Source organism: Anguilla rostrata, chromosome 3 (assembly GCF_018555375.3).
Source record: "Anguilla rostrata isolate EN2019 chromosome 3, ASM1855537v3, whole genome shotgun sequence".
NCBI classification, from domain to species: domain Eukaryota; kingdom Metazoa; phylum Chordata; class Actinopteri; order Anguilliformes; family Anguillidae; genus Anguilla; species Anguilla rostrata.
The window spans coordinates 44,668,562-44,691,194 of NC_057935.1; the positions used below are offsets into that span (position 1 = coordinate 44,668,562).

Genomic DNA, 22,633 nt, shown 5'->3' on the forward strand with positions numbered 1-22,633 from the left:
TGTATCAAGTAAATAAATTGCTGTGTTTAATTGTTGGATATGAGCCACAGAACTGGCAATTTGTTATCCGTTGTAGACAGTCTAGCTTTGTGTGTGAACCTACTGAACCACACACACATTTTTTCTAAATATTTTGCATTATTGGGCAAAATTCCTTTGTCATTACCACTTTCTAAAGTTTGGATTGTGTCAGATTCTGTGGGATGGTCTTTCAGTCCCTGTCGGCGTGAGCGTGATGATGTCACCTAAAAATTTGAAAAGACTTCCATAGTAGCATACAACCATGTATCCTTCGCTGGAGGAGGCGTGGAGGCGAGTCTGAAGTCGCTTTGCTCGTGTCCTCCAATACTGGGACACTGGAGGGAAGGAGGACACGAACATCGGTTTCCGGGGCACAGAGCAAAGGAGGTGGTAGTGGAGGAAAGGAGGATACATTGAGTACTGGGAAGCAACCTCTGAAACCAGAGGTTGTACTGAGGTATACGTTATGTAGTCACCAGAGACCAATCAGGGAATAGGGGTTGGCTTTGATGGAGCTTGTACAGCATATATAGTAGGTTTGACTTTTTTTTTTGTTCTGAGACATGGAAGAAGCAAGGCCCCTTGATGTTCCACAAGCCTGTAAGCACATGGGTGAGAATGAGAGATTATTAAACTCTAGGAAACCCAAGCAAACATGCTGTTATTATGAATTTTGCTATATTTCCATGTTCTTAACATCTTCATCTGACTGGCAGATATCTCCCAATCTACAATATATACACGAGGGAGCACAACAGACTTTTGAAGATGAAACCCTGCTACAATTATTGTATTATTTCCTTGACTGATTTAGAATAGACAAGTGACGAATGGTCTCGCTAATATGGACATTTTTTATTATTCATAATGATTATTATGATCATAATGCAGTTATTCTGTTAGACCTGAGCAGTGTTTCAAGGGAGTGATGATATTTTGGTTGTCCATAAGTAGTCTTTGAAGCAGCATGTGATCGAGTCTCATGTATATCTGTTCTGAGAGAAACTTTGCCAAGCAACTGCTTATTTAGTAATTTGGCTGCCTGTTTTGTGAGCTGTCCTTCTATTTGTTGTCAGGTATTCTATCTTAAAGAAGAACTGAAAATCATTTTATATCTTGTAGGGATCTTGGTCTTACAACACTTCATAGCAAAGAAACTTTACAGAGCCCCACCCTAAAAGATGATGCCACCTGGGTATAGCCAAATGCTCTTTCCTCTCATGACTCTTGAAACACCTTAGATCTCCTAGCACCACATTTTGATTTCACTGTAATAGTGATAGCACAAGGCTTGCATAGTTAACGAAGACTTTTTTCAAGATTAGTTTAATCACGGGTGTAAATGTTTGAGCTAAAGAATAGCAATCATTGAGAGAACAGACATAGGGGCGACATAGCTCAGGAGGTAAGAACGATTGTCTGGCAGTTGGAGGGTTGCCGGTTCAAACCCCGCCCTGGGCGTGTCGAAGTGTCCTTGAGCAAGACACCTAACCCCTAACTGCTCTGGCGAATGAGAGGCATCAATTGTAAAGCGCTTTGGATAAAAGCGCTATATAAATGCCGTCCATCAACAGATGGATTTCTCTACGCATTTAGTTTAGGGTTCGATGTATCCTGCCCAAGCACACACTGTTCTTATTGTGCCTCCCTCACATTGAGGCCTGAGCCTGCAATGACGCTGGTGGCACCAAGTGAGATTGCTTATGGAATAATAAGAAGAAAAAAGGAGAGATTTCTCCAAAAGATGGGGTTCATGAGCAGGCAGGTGTTTGACATGTTGAAGAGGGTTCATAGGGCTCACTGTAGGCAATCATTACTGTTGTGTTCTCTGTAGGGTAACAGTGGCACAGTATTGATGCACAGGTGATGCTGTAGATGAGAGACCAACAGAGAGGGAGCTTGTAATCTGTTTCTTACTGTCTCTCTGTGGAATTGTTTGGAGACACATGCTGAAACAACACCCTGAATTTTCCAATTAGATCCATCCAGGGTGGAGTTTATTAATAGTGGCCAGTCTTAAGGTTGCTAACAAGGTTACGCAGTGATGCACTTGAATGTTTCAGAAATGAATAATACCCGGATGAGAGTAGAAGCCACACTGCAATCTGCTTCAGGCAAACCGATGCTCCTCTCTGACAATTCCAGATTTAAATGTGTTTCCTCTAGTCTGTTTTTTGCGTTTATAAACATCTGGGTTATTGTTTATTTTTCCTTCTTCTGTTGCATAGATTATAATATGTCTGCTGTGTAACTGTGCTGGGTAGCTTCTACTGATAAACTCTGAGCACAATTTTCTGAGCACTGAAAAACACAAAGTCTAATTTTCACAAGTTCATGCTATGCCCCCCTTCTATTTTATCTCTTCTCTTCTGCTCTTTCTCAAGCTCCCTGTCACACACTTAAATTACTCCCTTGCCCTATCTGTTGATCCTGCAATCTTATTAGAAAGTCTAGGCACTAAGAGTTGTGATGAATTGTGGTATGTCTAATTGAAAACGTGATTGGTATTATAAATTAAACTTGATTAAAATTGAAAACTGATGGGTCTTTATTGTGTACTTAAACATATTTATTCACCTTCTCATAAAGACAACACTGTTTCTGTTCAATCATGTTGCTCTCAGCATGTCCATGGATATCATATTTTATTGATTGCGGTTTTGGTTCAGTTAAATACCATATTTGGAGCCTGCAGAAAGAAAAAACAAAACAAAAACAAAGGTATGACCATTCTACAGAAATAAGGGAAGACTGAAGAAAAACCTTTAAAAAAACAGGGTACTGTTTAAATGGATTCAATTATGGAGCAAGATTAAAAATGAGGAAAAAAATAAAAATATTGGATAGAATCGGCTGTGGTTGTTAATTATTCCACGGGATTAATTATGCTGATTCTGGAACCATTTCAACTTTTAATCCTGTTTGGTTTTTGTATTGGGGAAAGAGGGGGCCTCTGAGAACTGATTTAATTCTGAGTCTGGCTCATAAATGTCCTTTGCTGCTTTTCTCTCTGTGGTTTGTACAGATGCCTTTTTTCCAAGATAACTTTTATTCATATCCTTAATTCAACTTTAATAGTTTTTATATTCTCCATTACACCCTTTTGACATTTGATTCTGTGTAAAGGGGGCCGGGCTGTGGAGCAGTCTCTAGACAATGGTTATTTGGATTGCTGTATGCTGCTTTCAGAGCTTTGGGGACTCCCATTGGCTCTCAAGAAAAGCGTTTAGTAGGGCCACGCATTGAAAAGAGGAGAACTCTTCTGTGCAAAGTGAATTGTGTCGAAATGTAACCAGTAAAAGAAACCATGACCTACTGTGACATAACAAAAGCATCACGGGAAATGCATTATTGTAAAACGGCTATGGTTTAAAAGCACTGGATGTGACTTTGTAGCAAAGTTAGACCTAAATATTGTTGCATGGGCAGCTATGCGCCAGGTTCCACTGCAAAGCCAAAAACAGCCAAAATGGTGAAAAAAAAAAGGGTAAATAATTAATCATTTGTAAATAATTTGGTAAATAATTTTCCTCATGGAAAATGATTTACCATAATGGTATTGAAACAATTAATGTGTTACCTCTCAGATAAGGGGTGATTGTTCAAATTCTAGTCCATGCAAATATGCCAGTGGTTCCCATCCTATCTGAGGGGGGATGTGGGCCTTTAAAATATTTGAGTCAAAGGAATAATCTTAGCATGAGACCAAAAATTTAACAATTTTTGTGCACATTTTTAGTGATCACTGCCTGTAAAACATCTAAAGCAAATGTAATCCTTGTTAATCCCGCTTTCTCAAGCAAGCAAGAATTAATCAATGAAGACAAGTGAGCCTGTACCTGTAGCAGCCATATATTCTCAAACCATAACACCCCACCCACATTTTTCACAGATGAGGGGGGATGCTTTGGATCTTTGGCAGGTGCTCTTGGCCTCCACTGTTGGCTCTTGCCATCACTCTGATACAAGTCAACCACAATACCTTTTTCCAGAACTCCGCAGGCTCCTTTAGGTAACTGCATGCAAGGTTTTTTTTATTATTAAAATTATAGCTACAATATATGAGGTGAATTTGTGCAGTAGGCTATGCTTAGACAGATTGGGTTTCTGGGATTAAAATAAATTGTTGTGTTTGTGTAGGACCTACTGTGAGATGTTTACTTTGAGCTATGTGGCTGATATACATATTAATTTGTGTTTCAAGATGAATCGCAATGTCAGGTTCATGTTTGCACAGGCTGTAGCCTACATGAAACTTGCAAGCTATTTTGCATGAGCAAGAATTGTGGAACAGATGCAAAACAGACTCATAAACAGAAAAATAAGGAATAGTAAATTGGAACATTTTTTCAGGTAAGCGCCAAAAACAAAGTCATCAGTGTAAAAAACTAGACAGCCTGATCAATAACTTGATAGGACAGGCTCAGGCTACCAAATTAACTTAATGGTTTATGCTAACAATAGTCATTTTGTAGGCTACACCAAGAGCGATGGTCGTTCTGTAGGCATGGACTACTGTTGACATGGCGGAGCTAACAATAGTTTCAAATTTCAGAAACGATTCTGCCCTCAAAAATAGTAATGGGTGCATGCAGTCTGGAACTCTCAGCTCTTTTACTCAAGGGTGAAGTAACGGAGGGTCACCAAATAGAAATGACTTGCAATTGTATTGTATGACTTGTATTGACCCTGTTTAACCAGAGCCAAGATAATTTACTGGTAGTCCTTCTTGGCTTTGATGCATAACAGTTTGGTAGTCCTTGGTGTCTTTACCACAGATTTGTTCATCTCTGAGGATTCCAGGGGGAATTAAGAGAAAAATGCACCTTGAAATATCATTTTGAATTTAAACAAGCCTTTATATGAACATGCTCTTTAAAGACAGTTGCCAAGATTCGACCAACCTTTTGACTTTTAAATTAAAACTTAATTCTTAAAAAGAATGAATATTAATGTAACATTGTATTTAAAGGCATTGTAAGGACAGTGGTTAATTGAGTCCACATCAGTATTCCAGGCTGAATTTGAACACGAGTCTTCAAAGATATTATCACAGGTTGATTTAAACATGCTGCCTTGAAGGCATCTTTCCCCCTTGAATTTAAACATGCTTCCTTAAAATTATGTTCCCAGGTTGCATTTAAATGTTCCTTCTTAAAGACGTATGTCTAGGTTGATTTAAACATGCAGCCTTCAAGACGTATTTCCGTGTTGAATTTTAACATTCCTTCTTAAAGACATATTTACAGGTTGAATTTAAACACTTTATGCTTAAACACATCTTTCTAGGTTGATTTTAAACATTCATCCAGGTTGAGTTGAAACATTCATTCACAGGGACATCTTTCCTGATTGATTCAGGGAACTGTGAGCTGGGTGAGTCAGGGAGCAGGTGTGTGTAGAGGCTGGTGAAAAGCCTTATTAAAATGGAGGATATGAGACGATGTGTGTCTACAGTGCTGACTTGGATTAACAACACTGCTAGGACTACGGACTGTCATTTGACCTGATTTCCCCTCTGGTGTGGAGGAGATTGCTGCTGTGATATGGAAACTTAAACAAAAGCTGCGATAGACAATAAAAAAATAAAATAATGCTCTGCTTGCTCCTGCCTAGTCACCATTTTTCATTTAGCAGACATGCTTAGCAAAAAAGAGCTAATTTTATTATGTTTGGATGATTGGGAGGCACAGAAATCACCAGGACCAGATTGTGTTACTCCATCTAAACATTTAATGAATTCCTCATCATATACTGTAGCTGTCCATATGGTCTTTTTTAATGGTATTCTATCTTCTCACATGTGCAACTGTTACTTTTTTGTGAAAAAAGTAACATTTATTTGTGGTAGATCAAAGTAAAGGCCAAATGTTGAATGAGTCCAAACTGTTGTGAGCTGTGGGCCAAGTTGTTTCCAGTAAAGTTATGGATGCCTGAGAATGTTTTACAGAAGTGTGTTTATTCCAGTTAAGTGATGTCTTCAGCCTCCATGTATGCAAAATGAGAGAACGAATGCAGCCTTTGTGTGAAAAGTGCTAAAGCTAAGAGGATTATCAGTATGTGTTAAAATTAAAAATCAGATGGAATGGACACATTTTACACATTTTCTGGTAAGGTCGCGAACTGTCCCATTTTAGCTGGAACATCCTGTATTTAGCAATTTTGGTGTTTTGTGCTTTTTGATGTAAATATAATTCATTTGTTCTATACTCAGGATTAAATTGTATCCAAAAAGGCAATACACATAAGCCGCTCCCCCCCACCCCATCAATAATTCCAGGAGCACTGCTACATTTTTGATTCTTAGGCAAAGGAAGGTTTTGAGGAATTCTGTGCTTCTTCAGGTTTTGCATTTCTGCACCAAGGGACACACCTCAGAAAGGTAGAAGAACCTTGTACCATACAGTATGTTTCTCTTGTGTTGTTTTGCAGTAATTATAAAAAAGCCTAGGTGACAGAGTCGCTTTGTCAAGCTGTGTTAGGCGTTAGTTCAGTGTACTGTGCAGGGAGACTCTCAGCTTGAGGTGCTGTGCTGACTACCTTAACCTGAGGTAAACTGGTGATTAGTAAATGACAGATGTACTATGTGAAATTAGTGTGTAAAAAGTCTCTCATATTGCACTTGACAAGCCAAAGCACATCACTGGAGAGACTATCATTCAATTTGACCACAACGCCTTCCTTTTTCCTTAACTTTGAGTGACAAATTAAGCACGTTTTATTCATATTTTCTCTAACACATTTGTGTCTGCTAACTTGTTGTTTTTATTGCAACAAATGTTTCTTTCTTAAATTTGTTTTCCAGAGTTGAGAAGGAAGAACATTTCAGTTCAATGTCATATTTATCTCAGTGTTGCCATTAGAGGACTGCCATTTGGGAACACACTTCATTGGCTGACGTTACGGGGTATATCACACCATGTTATAATGAATTAGCATCTTGCTCAGTTGACAGAAAGATAAATGGGCCTGTGTCTCGCTACGTAGATCTGATAAAATGGCATTCTGACACTTTGATGCATAACCATGGCGAAGCTTCAGTCGTTATCTTTCAGGCTGATCTGCGGAGTGTAATGGAGATGGATCCCAGCGATACGGTGATTTGAGACTCAGATGCAACAGCATGAGCCTCAGCTATTTTTCTCTCCGCGCGTGACGGGCCTGTTTTATCATGCTGCGTTCGCATGGATGATGATAGACAATAGACAGCAGAACGAAACTTTAGGGATGGTACGGGGAGAAAAAAAGACAGGACAACACAATGGCAAATAAAATATACGTTGCTATGGTGAGGTTCCTCGGCGATTGTCCTATAATACAGGACATTTCCAACATGGAAAAGGATGATTAAGCTTGGTGTAGCCCTTTATCTATGTTTGGAAACATTAGTTTCTCGTTTTAAATGTCCATGTTTTGTTTTGTGTTGCGTCGCGCCACATCCAGTTTGGAATTTCGTTGAATATAACGGCAGAAAGTTAAATCGTTCATAACTTCAACGGAAACTGCCATCAACGGCATTCTTTGCCATCCTAACCCGATTTTATGTTGTGCTCTCATTCATTATAATGACATGGGGTTTGCTGTCTACAGTCTATTGTGTTCCATAAGCCACACTTCATAGCTTTCACATTGGAGAGCGTTTGTTGTTTTGTTATCTTCTTTTTTTGCTCAGTTAAATTTCTGCTCGTATAAAGACCAGGCAACATGAAGAGCAACCCCCCCCCCACCCCTCCCAACAACAGGGGCTGGGTGTGGGTGGCTATGAAGTAAGGGCACTGGCTACAGACAGGCGCTGGAGGCAGGCAGGGGGAGTGGCCTGTGAGACCGGCGATGTCTCCCCGGTAGTTAGCGGCAGGCCACAGGGCTTTGTGCAGTGCCGCGGTTAGCCCACCGCTGAGACTAATTGTGACACATCGTTTAATAGTTGATAAATACCCAGGAGGGGTGAGGAGAACCCCCGGGGACGTTGATTCCAAACAAACGTCACACTGATTGCAGCTCTGACGGGACGTCCCACAGATGAAGGCCAGCCGCTGTTTTGTGTTCCAAGGCTTTTGTCTAGATTATCTGGGTAAAAAATCTGTGTTCATATTGTGTTGGGATATAGGAATAGGATTTTTTAAAGAAATTGTTAATGGCTTTTTTCAAGCAGTAGTTCTTCTCCTGTCACTCAGAGCTGTGCAGACAGATGTCAGCAGTAGGTGACACGTAATATAATTTCTTCTGTGTATTTTTGCTTCCACTCAATTATAATTGTTCAAACTGTGTGTGTCTGAAAATAGTTCCTGGGGTGACAGATCCTGGGGTGGGATGTGCTGTTGATGTGCATATAGCTCTGTTGCAGCTGTGAATGATGTCATCCCCTCCCTCTCTAGATTGTTCATTGTGGCTTGTCTTTTTACATTATGCCACGGATGGTTCCTGAAAGCATCTGGAGGGAGCAACCTTAGAAATATATCCCTCAATCACAGACTCCACCCACTCACTCAGAAACATATTTACTGAGAAACTCCTACCATTACAAAGACTTTCCATCCATTATGGAGGTGGAATATATTGCAAAATGTTGTATATACTTGGACTTTATGGAAAAAAAAATATTTTCACAGCAATGTATTTTACTAATATATTTCATTATGTGAAATATGTACATTTTGCCTGGATCGTGAAGTGTTGCAATAACTTTACAGGTCTTGCTAATACATTTTCATTTCAGTATATTGCGGTATATTTTATTTCTGTTGATTAGATTGGAGGATGATTAGACTGGTTTGTTTTTCATTTTTAATGGGTGGCTACTATCAGGTTTGGACTGAACACAGTCACTGCATTGCCAGGGATGCAGTGCCCACAGGGCTTGGGGAAGTGTACCTGTTCTATGAGGCCTTGCTTACTTATTTCCCTCCTGTTTACTATGACAATCAGCCAAACCATGGGCTTGCAGAGTTATCACAGGCCACCCCATCCTGCAAAAAAAACAAAAAAAAAAACAAGACCAGGTTAAAACCTACTATGTGGCTGGACCTAACACACGTGATCTGGCTGACCAATGGTGTAACTTCATAACTCGGCTGACCAATGGTGTAACTTCATCACTTAGTCAGTCAGTCAATCAGTCAGTCACTCGCAGACATTCACGTTTGTAGGGCTGGCCTCGCTGTTGCGGTCCAGCCAAAAAACATTAACACTGCTGTGTGTTCAGAATGGATCTGTGTACTGCTGCAGAGTTGTATAGCTCCTGTCCAAAGTGTCTGCAGGTTTTTGCTATTTCCTTATAATTAGTAGCCAATTTCAGTCTTGGAAACAAGGTGCATGACCATCTAGTGAATCAGTGTCTGAAATTAAGCAATTGAGTGCTGACACACTCTAAAAATCTAAAAACCGAAGTACACTGCAGCCCTTCAGGAATGGAATTGTGCACCGCTGCGTGTTTGTGTGTGTCCGTATCTGTGTGTGTTACACATCTTGAGGGAATTTCTAGAAGAGAAGTGATGATGTAGGAACATGGGGCTTAAGAGGTCAGGATTAAAACAGCTGAAACAGCTCCTCATTAGCTGGAGCATTCAGCAGAGCTTCATTTCACACGCTCTAGCCTGGCCAGGTCCCTGTGACCTGGGTTTGAAGGCCACAGTCCTATATGCTGCATGCATGACTCAGGGGATATGCAGAGCTGGAGTCATTTCAGTGCAATGTTTCTTTTAAAATATCTTTTAAAGAGATATCTGACAGTCAATGGGGAGGGTAATTTATCTTTTTGGCATGTCATATTTGATTAAATGTGCAAAAATAAAAAATACAATACATAATTGGAATCCTTTATTCATTTGAACAAATTACATTAATGTAGCCTTATTTTCAAATAAGCTTTTAGCATTTAGCCATAATCATCTTTTCCAAGGCGATTCAAAAAAAATAAAAATAATAATGTCCAATTTGATGTACAAGATGCCATCAAGACCTGAGTTTACACTACTGGTGTGTAAAGTCCTTTAGTTAAAATTACTCAATAATCAAACCATCTCAATAGAACATTATTGTGTCTATGTTGTCATTCCTATTGATATTATTTTTTTGCAAATTGTTTGTTGTGGCCCTTCTATTTGTCAAACACTCCCCCCCCCCCCCCCAATCCCATTGAATTATTTGCATTATTGTATTTCCCTTTCAAATAAATGGAAAATGTAACCATTTTCAACATTACGCTTATACTGTACATCAGTGAAAATTACGAGCTTGATTAGGACATGTAATTGTGTATGCTGCCTCCAGCTTCAGACCTATTCCATTGACCAGTCCGTCCTTAAATCTGAGGTCCATACCTCAGATGCTCTGCTCTATTTTAGAGTTTGATTTTCTCACAGGTCTTTCCCTGGTCACATTTCCTCCCGCTCACTCTCAAGGCGGGCACAGTGGTGTCTCTGATAGAGGTTCGGTCACGCTCTGCAAATCCTCTTGTAGATTACCTCCCTTTTCGCTCTGTGCTCTTCCCAGTTTCTGTTCCCGCTTTGTGGCGAGGCTCCATGAAAGTGCAGATGCTAATGAAAGAATAGCCACAAAGGGAAAGGACCAGGACAGACCATACTTCAGTATCAGAGATTTATCCGTGATACTTCTGACCTTTCGGTGCAGGGCTAAGTACACAGCATGCACATAATGGGACATGATTGCAGCAATCATTATGTTGAAAATGCTGAAGGGTAATCTTGATAAAACCCTGATTACATTTTCTCAGCAGAGCTGGCCACTTTGATTTTCTTTTCTTTTTTCTTTTTTTGTGCTTTTTTGTTGGAAAGCAGCCCAGAACCTGATGTTTGTTGTTTTTGTCTTCAGTATGAAAAAAAAAAAAAATGTAAATGCCATTCATGTGGTAAGGTCAAACTCATCATCAAGTATCCATTGTTTTTGTGGAAACGTATCATCTCTTTTTTTGTCAGGAAATGTCTCTTGATTTTGGATGGCCTGAAAATGGTTTGCTGTAGCCATTGTGAAATTCTGTGAAAGTGAATACTGTTGTGCTAAAGCAGGCTTATATTTATGTCAGTTTGAATGTGTTGAAAAATATCCTTCTGTCGCATTTGGTCTGCCGGGGAAGTGGATTGGTCTCTGCAACACCAACTAAGGAGAGAGCACATGCACCTGCGTTGCGTTAACTAATTAGCCCAATTGCTTAAAGGTGTGTTTCTCTCCACAGTTTTGTGCCGAGACTGGGAGCACACACACCGAGAGAACAAGTCTGTTTGAGTTTTGGCTGTTCAAGCAAAAAGACGAAAGATACTGGCAACTGAAAAGTTGGCCAGCTATGACCAGCGGTGAGCTGAAAAGCTGTTGTTGGGTTTCGCTTTCTTTTGTCTTTGTTATTTTTGTTTGTTGATTAAATTTATTGTTTTAGTCTGGAACTTGTGAGGCGGAAGGGTGAAGGTGTTTGTTTATTTGTTTTCATATTGATGTGGGTGCATTCTCTTTCTCCACCAATGGTGCACACCTGGATCTGCCACATCTTCCTCCCAGGGGTGTCACACTGATGTATGACACCCTTATTATGCAATACTAACCCTATTTCTTGGTCCCCTTGTGTTTGTATCATGGCCACCAATGCCTTGTGTTCAACAAAGAATAAATTAAACCTTTTTATGGTGACAAGAGTACGATTATCCTGTGCATGAAATCCCATCTGTTGCACTGTGCCTGGTCAGAGATGGTCAGAGTTTACTTCCCTTTAAAAAAGTCAATTGAAAAACTGTAAGTTGACATCGTTCAAAAGAAAAATGAGGAAACCTGGTGAAAAAACTATGTAAAGAGTCTCATCCTCTGAGAGGGTCATGGATATGAAGCATCCATATGCGGAGGTTCTGAGCAAGAGGCCATCTCTCAGACAAGTGTCGGGGTGAGAGGATCTGCTGTGAGATGTGAAGAGAAGATGAAGTGGGAGGGCGAACAGATTTTCTCTTTCTCTCCTGAGATGGAGGTAAACACGAGGGAGGCTGGAGAGTTTGTGGTTTGTGAACGTGAGTCATCCTTATTGACGTAAGCAGTGATTGACAGTTCCAACATGTACATATTTAAAAAAAAAAAAAAAGAAAATCAGTGCTTCCATTTTAGGGCATGGAGCTGGGCAGATTATCTGATCCTTATTGTACGTAGATTGGCTGGATACATGAATGCAGTCAAATGGGGATGAGTCATCCACATGATTTAAAGGTCAGTGAATCTGAACAGAATTTGCACAGTGTGCTGTCCTCAATCCCCAGCAGCATCTTTCCAAAGTCAGGCCTGAGGAGCAGCTTTAGCTACGTGTGATGTACTCTATAGATCGACCGTTATGAAACTGGAACCGTCTTGCATATGGATCATCGCAGCACTACTTTGGCTTTGAAATGCGAATGAGCCTTTAGAAGAATTTGGACGGAGTTGTCACTTGCTGGAAGTGTCTGTATGTAGTAAAAGGCATATTGAAGAAATGGAACAGCCTGAGCAAGGGAAGATGTCACAGATGCTCTCGAACTGATTCGCGCTGTGAAGAGGTGCTTTATTTTTTTTCCCACGATGATGTGAACATGGTTGACAAGTGAAGAAACACTGGGCACAAGCTGGCTACGGGGTCTGGAGAATAAACATCATCTGAAACGCCCTCCCAGTTGAAAGCCTTTTTTTTTTTTTTACATGTGGATGCTGGCCAGACCAATGGCCAGATTATACTTTATATTCTACATGGCTGAACAGGAATTAACATTCATTTAAACCTTTTGGTAGGTTTTCCCTCCTGCCTTCTAGTGGTATGGGCGCTGGTGCCCACAGAATAGTAATAAAGCAAAGATCCACAGTTTATTAAAAACTGGGCCACAAAGACGCTGCAAATTCGAGGTCAACGCTTGCAACAAACTTCTTTCTGGACAACAACACCACTCGTTCCGATTATCAGCGCTCAGGGAAATAAATGGCAGAAAATTAAAGGCTACCTATCCCCCAGTCACTCATTACACAGGAACTCAAAAAATCTAAAAGACTTACAAAAGATGGGAAGATGTTGTATATTGCTGATTCATGCAATCGTGCATTCAGTCCCCTAGAGCATCATATTTCACCCTCCAGGTTGCCCACTGATCATAGCCAGCGTTCATGCCATGTTATACTGAAACATTGTTGGTGTACCCAAGATGTTCTCATGTTTGTAAGACCAGATGCTGATCTGCTGCTTTAGTTTCAGCCACACTAATAAAGGAACTAACGGAACCACGGAGTGACTGAATCTGTTTTGAGGTTTTGACGATGCAGGCTCTTAAATCGCAATGGTGGAAAACAGTTTCTGTCTGCATAACCTTGGCTTTACACTCCATTTACATTACATTCCATTAAAAATGCATTCCCTACACAATTGAAAATAACACCTGGTATTTAGCGGTTAAGTCTGAAGAAATGTTTTACAAAGGAGGTGCATTGATGGAATTTACTTGGAGTTATAGGAGTTTAGTTTTGCTGGTGTAGATTTGAAATTTTGAGCTTTTGAATTTTCAGGTCCCTTAGCATTAGATTTTTTAAATTGAATTACAGCTTCAGCATGTTTAAAAAGGCATTTTCAGGTGTTTATTATACAAATATAGAGCAATAAATATAGCACAACAAAGAGGTTCCCCATGCTAATAATTAATTTTTGACAGAATGCTGCATGTATGTACCTTGTATTTCTAAGCTATGAAAATATTGCTCTATCAGTGGATAATGTCTTACTCTCGGAACTCAAAGAGAGAGTTGCTTCTGGCTGTTTCTGACACCCCAACCTCCTTATACATCAGGACAGAAAACTCCAGAAGAGACTGAGAAGGGGAAAGAGAAGGAGGATTTAAGAAACGGCTGAAGAAGAAACTGGTGATGTGTGTGATCGTTATACTCGTGGAGAAAAATCAAATGCATTCGGGCAGTTTTAGGTCATTGCCTGGGGATTTTTTTCTACCTTCCTGGCTCTAATCTTCGCAAACATTTCCTATAGCAGCAAGAAGGCAAGCCAGCCTGCTGCTGCTGCTTGAAATGCTTCCAGTGAATGTAATTACTGTCCATTGCACATGCTGGTGTCGTACTTCTCACACAAGACTTCTAGGTATAGTGGAGATCCCTAAGAGGAGGACTGGGCAGGGTACCAGTTTTCCTTCCTCCTACCCGGAAGAAGCATTGATATATAGTCCCTTGGCTTTTAAAATGTTAACCAATGATCACTCAGGAACAGCCAGTGTACAGCATGGGCTGTCTGACTGTCAGCCTTATTTTGAGAGAGGCAAATGTGTGTGTCTGACTAAGAATGAATGGACTTCTTTCTCAGATGCTGCCTGGCTATGATTTTTGTTTTTGCCTGCACTGTAAAAGTGTAAGGGGTACCTGTGAATTGTAGATTAAAGATATATGGTTTTTGCCACTCAAAGACATAGGGCTCTATCTTACACCTGGCGCAAAGCGGCGCCAAGCGCAACGCAAGTGTCTTTGCTAGTTTCAGACCGACACAGTTGTCATTTTCCCATCCAGCGCCCACGTTGTTTAAATAGCATGTACTTGCGCCCATCTGAGCGCCCATGGGCGTGTTGGTCTTAAAATGAGGTGTGGTCAGGCACATTGTTGGCGCATTGCTATCTTGTGGCAGCGGAAAGCGATTGCGCGATTGACCGACAAAAACCCGGTCTTAAGTCAATGGCGCAATATTTTACTGTTATTTTAAGGGCGCATTATTAAGATAGTAATATGCGCCTACATAGGTGCACAACGCGTGATATTTAAAAAAATACATGACATAATGGTCAGTCATAATATTTATCAAAATTACTTTGCAAATCCGCCATTATAATAGCAATCCGCCAAGGTGCAAGCATACCTGGCTTTTAAAGGGAATGGGAGATGACACTCTGATTGGTTTATTTCATGTTACGCCCAAAACACACCTATGATTAATTAAGAGACTAAGTACAACCCCTTTGAACCATGTGCTTTACTTTGCGCTTAAATTATCCGCTATTAAACTAGCAAAAGTGGATTTGGACATGCCCTAAATGCACTTGCGCCATGTGCTTTAGACCGTGCGCTTAGATTGTTAAAATATAGCCCATAGTCTCCATTTAATGTTAGCCTTAACTGTGACTATTATAATAACCACAGTGAGCCAGGACCTTAGTTTCAGCCTAGTGACTGCTTCTACAGTACATGCACCCATCACCATTCAGGGACACTGGATATGTCTGTTTGTCAAGAGGGAAGAGCGCATCCCTACTGGCAAAACTGCAGGACTTCCAGCCGTAAGTTTGTTTTCTCAGGTCTCCCATCCAAGTATGAACCAAGCCCAACCCAATTTTGCTTGAATTGTTTGATATGAGAAGAGAGTAGGGCAATTTGACTATTAGTTCCTTTATGAGAGGCTAACTTCTTAGAGCATTACAGAAGTTGGTTATGTACTGATTATGGGTGATACAGAGATAAGAACAACTCTGGCAGTCTGGATGGTTTCTATCTTTCAGTGCTAACAGGCTTCAATAACTGTTGTAGCCTACACATATCAAAGAGGCTTTTCTCCTAATATAAAGGAAGCATTGTGAGGACTTGTGCCTGCGCTATATAACATAAATTATCCTCCCTTCCCAGCATGCTGTAAGTATGCAAACATACTATACTTTATCCCTCATTCCCCCAAACCTCATAAAATTAACAGGGAAAGTAGCTCTGCCCCACCGACAACCTCAGCCCTGCCCAAGACAACACATGCTGTCAAGTACGGCCTCAGGTGACATTAGCAGATGAAAAGTTATTCTATTTCAAAATGAGCAGTTCAGTTTTACCTAAGCCGTAGCTAAGTTAACTGTTAGCTGACAAGATAGCTACATACCTTTGTATAATGTAGTGAACAATGATCTCTTACAGGGAAAGCAATCGATGGATTCGTATTAGTGTAGCTACATACCTTTGTATAATGTAGTGAACAATGATCTCTTACAGGGAAAGCAATCGATGGATTCTTATTAGTGTAGCTCAATTTATGTTGCACTGACAAACCTTTAAAATAATTTGGTGTCCTGAGGATCCATACTGTTGTTTCTTTGACTTAGCTAGCTAACTATTAACTATTAAACTTTTAAAGTTTAGCACTCAGATCTTTTTTTTTTTGCTACCACCACTAAATCAGACAAACTGTCAAGAGACAGTGCTTTCTGCCTCCAGTTTGCTCTGCCTACAAAATAAATCATCAATACATACTAACATCAATATGGTCCATATATTTCTGCTTTAAATCAATATTCATGTTCTTGAGGTTTAGCAACAACCAGTGCTCTTTGATCATAAAGTGTAACATAGCAACTGGTGTTTCCTTTCATTATGAGCACAGGTGCAAAGCCAAACCCTTTATGCTGTGCTGTCAAAAGCCTGGAAACCATTTCCTTGTAGTTAACAAACCAAATTATGAGGAATTAAGTTCTATTTTTAATACCTCCATCAGTGAAGGTCTCACGTCATCTTTCCAGATGTGTGTGAGTGCGTGTTTATGTACATCGGTGTCTGTATATCCATTTTTGCAACTTTTATCAGAACCATGTAAGGTGAAAGCCCTAAAGCACACGTGTAAAATGTACCTGTCTCATTATCAGATTACGTCTTGCATGTCATCACCTTGTACACAAGGTAATGAGTTCACAGTAGAGGCCAAGCTGTTTTTATTCCACTGAGAGCAGCGGCTAGGGCTGGGGCACTGAGGCAGTCAGGATAATCACTCCCTGCCACAGTGTGTGAAAGCCAGCGATAAATCTCAACCCACAGAATGCAAAAGAGTGTATCTTACAAATATGAGCCACTCAGGTAAGAACGAGATTAAGCTAAATGGAACCATCCATCAGCACTCACATTGCTCTCTGAGTCCCTCGCACAGCTGTTCCTGTCTCACACTCTGTCTGACCTGACCTGACCTGCCAGACCCTCTTTCTATCCCTCCATCTCTCTCCATATCCTTCTATCTCTCTCCTTATCCTTTTGCTCTCCTTATCTTTTTTCTCTCACTCTCTCCCCATCCCTTCCTCCCTCACACACACGCACATGTGCACACACTCTTACTGATGCACACACACACATACACAAACCCTCTCACACATGTACACATACATACATGCACACGCGCACACATGCACACACCCTCTCTTGCACACACACAAACACTTAGACATCTAAAAAGTGGTTGTAAAGGACTTCTTTCATTCTCTCCCCATGCTCCCCTATTCTTTCTCTCAGTTCTCGTACACGCCTCCCTTTCTGTGCCCTCCACTCACCCCCCTGGAGGAGGTGATGAAACCTCTTGGAGTGACGCCTTCTGGGTTATGCGGTTCAGCGTGGTGCTGTGAACACAGGAGAGATCGTTCCAGGGGACTTCTCTATTAATATTTAAAGATCTTCACAGAGTAATTGAGATCAGCCGCACACATAAAACATCTGCACTGTTGCTGGCAGGCACTGTGTTTATTGCTTTCGGGGCGAAGGGGAGAAGAGGGCGGTGATGATGCATTCTGATACAGGCCATTTATTGGATCTCTCTGGCTCGCCAAGGAGACAAACACATTGACGATTGGAGAAGGGATATAACTTTTTATTAAAAGTCCTGTTCTATTGTGTGCACACTTTTTTTCTCTCAGCTGTGAGTTATTGTGTTCTATTGCAAAATAGGGGAGAGGTATTTTCAGTGTTGGTTGTGGTTGCCGAGACAAAGCAGGTTTTCTGGGTCACTGCGTGTGAAGTCGGGCTCAAAGCCTGATGTTTTACATGATTCCACATCTTGTTCTGGCCCTTGACCAGGGTATCAAAAGGGTGTTTGTATTTTTTTAGTTTTGTCTGAAAGAAGCACTGTGTAGCCTTCTTGTCTGAATGAGCTGGGAAGATGTATATATATATATATGATCTGACTATGGCAAAATCAGAATGTTTTACAACCCAACGTTTTTACAACACCCCAGTCATCCTAGTGCACTGTACTGTCCAGTTTTCCAACACTGACACAAGTACCTTTGTTCGTACTTCCTTTATTTGGGCCTGTGAACTTGTTTGCCCCATGGGCCTGTGACATCCCCCTACCCCTCTTTAAGTCAAGGTTGATTTTTTAGGTGACACTGCTATGATTTGTGGCTTGAGCTTTCAACATTGTGCAGGGTTTTAATCGAAATATTGCTCGGTAAAGTCAGTAGGTCAGTATCCCCTTGAAGGAGGTACCTAACCTGATTTGCTTCAGTAAATGCGATTGGCTTCATCCACAGTCTATATTAAACATGAAATTGTGTGCTTTCTGTCACCTTGGAAACAGGTGCCTCCCAAGCAAAGTAATAGTTCAATAATAATGTTAGAGGCGCATTATTTCAGACTAAATGGCTCTAATTTGACTGAGAATGCCGTTGTAAATGATGTCCTCTGAATTCTGGTGATATCCTCTCCACATTTTTCTCTCTAATGATACTGATACTGACACTTACAGTGGCCTTGCCATGTGAAAGTCCATTCAGCGACCTGTAAAAGGGTGTAGGGATTTCTGAAGCATCACATTCATTAGGTAACTGAAACGCCCTGCCGGGAACGTAACCTGTCTCCCTGACCCTGCCAGGCACATCCGTGCCTCACCAGCTCTCTGACCTTCACGTGTCATTACGCTCCGCTGGCCGTTGAAGCAGAGCCCATTCCCCTTCTGTTGGGAAGCAACCGTAAAGAAACGGTAATGACAGTTTCAGCCCGCGACTTTTGAGAGTTTGCCCGCCGAGCGAACGCTGCCGCTTCCAGCGCGGCGGGAGAATTGCTGTCGGTATTTTGAGTACTCTGAAATAGAACCCGAGTGAGGACCTCTCTTGTAAGAGGGACGAGTGATTCATGTTTCATTTGTTTCAGATTGGCGATGGAAACCTACCCCTGAAGTGCATACTTCTGTTGCTCACCACCTCTGTTCTGTAGTACCAGTCACTGCAGGTATAGCTGCAGGTGGAGTGACGTGAGGTTGGTTGATGCTGGGAGGGATGAGGACAGATTTGAATGATGCTGGCATGAAATGCAGAGATGGATACACGGGTTTTCTCATGAAGCCTTTACCTGCAGTGTCATATCAGTAATAGTCAAAACAGCAACATTATGCTCTTGTTTTTCACTGAGTCCACCCGAGGGTGACTGTGGCCCTAACTTGGCATTGCCCTACCTGTAGGCGTACATACTCATGCTATCCCTGCGGCACAGCTTTGCCAGCTGTCCCTGGTGTTCTCCCTTCAAGCAGTGCTAATGGAATCCCAAACAAATGTGTTGCGCATTATCTTATAATGATGTGTGTCTAATGAGGCGACGGATGGTTGTGCGATAGTTTCCCCGCACTCGCGATCCTTCATCCTTTTCTTTGCACTCTTTCCCCCTCTTTTCTCACTCTGTCTATCCTTATCTTCCTCTTTCCTTTTGCTTTTTTTCTTCCTCCCTCTATCCTTCCCCCCCCAGCTATTTTAGTACTCTTTTAGTCCTCTTCTCTCCCAAGCACTACAGTCATGAAAAGGTAATGAAGAGTAATTTTCTCCATTTCATCTTTTTCTGTTGAAGAAGAAAGGTGGCTTTTCATATTTCATGAGATACAAACAGCCTGCGGCCCCAGGCTTATTTACAGTGCCCTCGGACTGAAGTGAGAAAAAGCAAAATCTTTTTCTCATTCATTTCACAGGCTGGCTGGACCTCACTTAAGAATTTCTTTTATTCCAAATGAGGTGTAATGTGAAAATAGCGTGTGCGTGTGAAAATAGCGTGCGCGTGCCCACCTGTGCGTATCTGGTTCAAGTACGAATGCATGGTCTGTGAGTTAGTACAGTACAGTGGCGCCTGCTCAAATCTTGCATCATATGTCGCTGTATTCTATGTGGCTGATCTCTTTCAAGAAAATAATTTCATTAATTAAGCCTAATTAATAGCTATGTGTTGTGTTTAATTAGGATTGCCTTTTCTATTTAACCACCCTCCCCAGGGTCTATTTAGTGTCTTACAAGAAGTCGATTTTTTTAACTGAACAGATTGTACCAAGTGTACCATGGCCCATTGGCATGGCTATATATTTACATCAGAATAATTATGTGAAGTAGTTAAAAAAAAAAAAAAAAAAAAACAACTCCGAAAAGGGAATTTAGGGAAAACTTGGTAATTTTTGACCACTCTTTGAAGGGGATTGTAAGACTGCTTGTTCTGTTCGCTGCCATACCTGTATCTGTAATTGACTGTCTCAATGCTGCCTCTTTCCAGAATGTTCCTCAGCTGCCCTGTGGGAAAGCTCTCTACAGCTACGAGGGCAAAGAGCCGGGCGACCTCAAGTTCAACAAGGGAGACATCATCATTCTGCGACGCAAGGTGGATGAGAACTGGTACCACGGGGAGCTAAACGGTAGCCATGGTTTCCTGCCGGCAAGCTACATCCAGTGCATCAAGCCCCTGTCCCAGACCCCGCCCCAGGGCAAGGCACTCTACGACTTTGAGGTTAAGGACAAGGACCAGGACAAGGACTGTTTGACTTTCACCAAGGTAATTTCTTTTTATGTAGTTGTTAAAAGGGAACTCCAGGCAAAAATCATTATCTAGTATGTTGTTCTCTACAGTAAGAATAATTTATGAGAGAAAAAAATATGTTTAAGGGGAAATTCTGAAAGAAGACAAAGAATGCTTGTTTTCAAAAACTTGAAAGATGCAGGTGAAAGGTTTGTTTTTTGATATGTGAAATACAAGTAACATCAGTTATTCTCAGGGGAAAACAAAACATACCAACTGATGATGTTTGGCAGGAGTTCCCCTTCTAGTCTGTATTTTATCACAGGTAAGCAGGAGGGATGTCTGTTTCCAATCACAGTCTCCTCAGTTGTTGCTTCTCATCTCCTTGCTGGTCTCTCACTACTGTGTGATTTATAGAGGGAGGCTGGTTCTTTCACGCTGACACACGCTTTCTTTTCCATGCTTTCTGTCTCTCTCGCTCTGTTCCAACCCAGTTTTCTGTCGAGTGCATTCACCTCGAGTCCAGCTGTCATTACAGCTTCATTAAGGGAGCAGCCAGTTTAATTACACAAGGTTTCTTCTATCGAGGAGCTTTTCAGCCTAATGAAACTGATGCTTCAAATGTGTTTTAGTCCAACAAACATTTAAATTTGACATTTAACCTTAAAGGCGCCTTTAAGAATTTCCCCGTTGCATGAGAATCTGGAAAGTGTTTGTTTCTCAGTAGTATATTTTTGAAATTATCCAGGGCAGTTTTTGATCTTACTGAATAACACTAGTGATCCACGACTAATGGTTGTAGTGAACACTACAGTTATCCATCGTCTAATGGTTGTCGTGCATTTATTTGTGAGATGTGTCTTCATAAGGCCTTCACAAATAATTTTTGGCACCTCCATGATCATGACACAGCTCATTCATTAGTGGTTTTTGTACACAATGTGCTATGTTCGGCAGCAGTATAGTATAATGGTAAGGAAACTGAGTATGTCAGAGGTTGCTGGTAAAAGTACCCGCAGAGACATTGTGTTTTATAGGGTGAGATACTATTGCTCTACTCTTCAGCAAGGTACTTCAGTAAAATTTCCAGCCGTATAAATTAATCATATGTAAACTATGATAGTTTTTCTGCCCATAATTATTTTGTATCTGCTCTATAAAGTAGTAATTACATAATTGTTATTAAATAACTGTGTATGCTACATGAAGGCCTTTAGAAGCAATCACAAACAAATACTGGACATGGTTTGAATGCTATAGTTCTTCAGGTACACATTTAAATAAAGATTGTTAAAACAGTTACTCCTGTAATTAGCCTGCAACCACTGTATAGGTAGGTTATATCATGCTAATGACAGCATGTGTATGCTTTGTGAAGGTCTTAAGAAGTTGCTCTTCATACAAAGTGACCCCTATGTATTTCATATCAGAGAAATTTGACCGAAAGCTCAGCTAATTAAACTAGATTTTCAATATACTCAGTGTGCCAAGTTCTTCTTTTATTAATATCAGAGAAAGGAAAAGAAAGGCAGCTCTTTTATGAACAGTGATTATTAATGTTAGGGATGGACTGATTGGCTTGTTGAATTTAAACGCTGGAGAGACGGTCTATGAATAACACAGTTTATTACCGCTATCTGCATCTGATGGCCTCATCAGTCATTTCCAAATAAAATCTTACCCCTTGGGCCTCCTATGACCCAGACCACGGAAGTACATTTAACTGCTAACTTCTTTAGGGAGCCTCCCTGTGCAACACTGTGTCCTTTCACTGGATTAAACCCAAACATCTGCGTCTGTGTCAGAGTCCATGCCCCTGTATAAACTCCTCCCAGTCTGACCTCTAATTCTCTCCTTCACATAGCACATCAATGTTTATATTGCGTGATGTTTTTTAAGGATGCTGCAATTATTTTGGGCAACATCTACTACGCCATTCCAAGGATTTATGGATTTTTTTTTAGACTGCACTGTTCCCTGTTGGGTTCATACTTTTTCATACAAGCAAACCCATTTTAATGCTTTTATAGGCTTACTTTTACTGTGTGGGGCCTTGTGTCAACTGTTCGCACTATTTTATTTAATTCTGTGAAAATGATTTTTTATAGTTCGCAGAAAA

At 40.8% G+C, this 22,633-nt stretch overlaps 1 protein-coding gene across 1 annotated transcript in view; it reads left to right on the forward strand.

Annotated features, from left to right (window-relative positions):
* Positions 1 to 22,633, forward strand: part of LOC135250969 (E3 ubiquitin-protein ligase SH3RF3-like) — a 121,102-nt gene that overhangs the window by 61,627 nt on the left and 36,842 nt on the right. Inside the window, exon 2 of the mRNA XM_064327862.1 lies at positions 20,275 to 20,550. Within this exon, the coding sequence (XP_064183932.1) occupies positions 20,275 to 20,550 (276 nt within the window). The remainder of the gene's footprint in view (positions 1 to 20,274; positions 20,551 to 22,633) is intronic.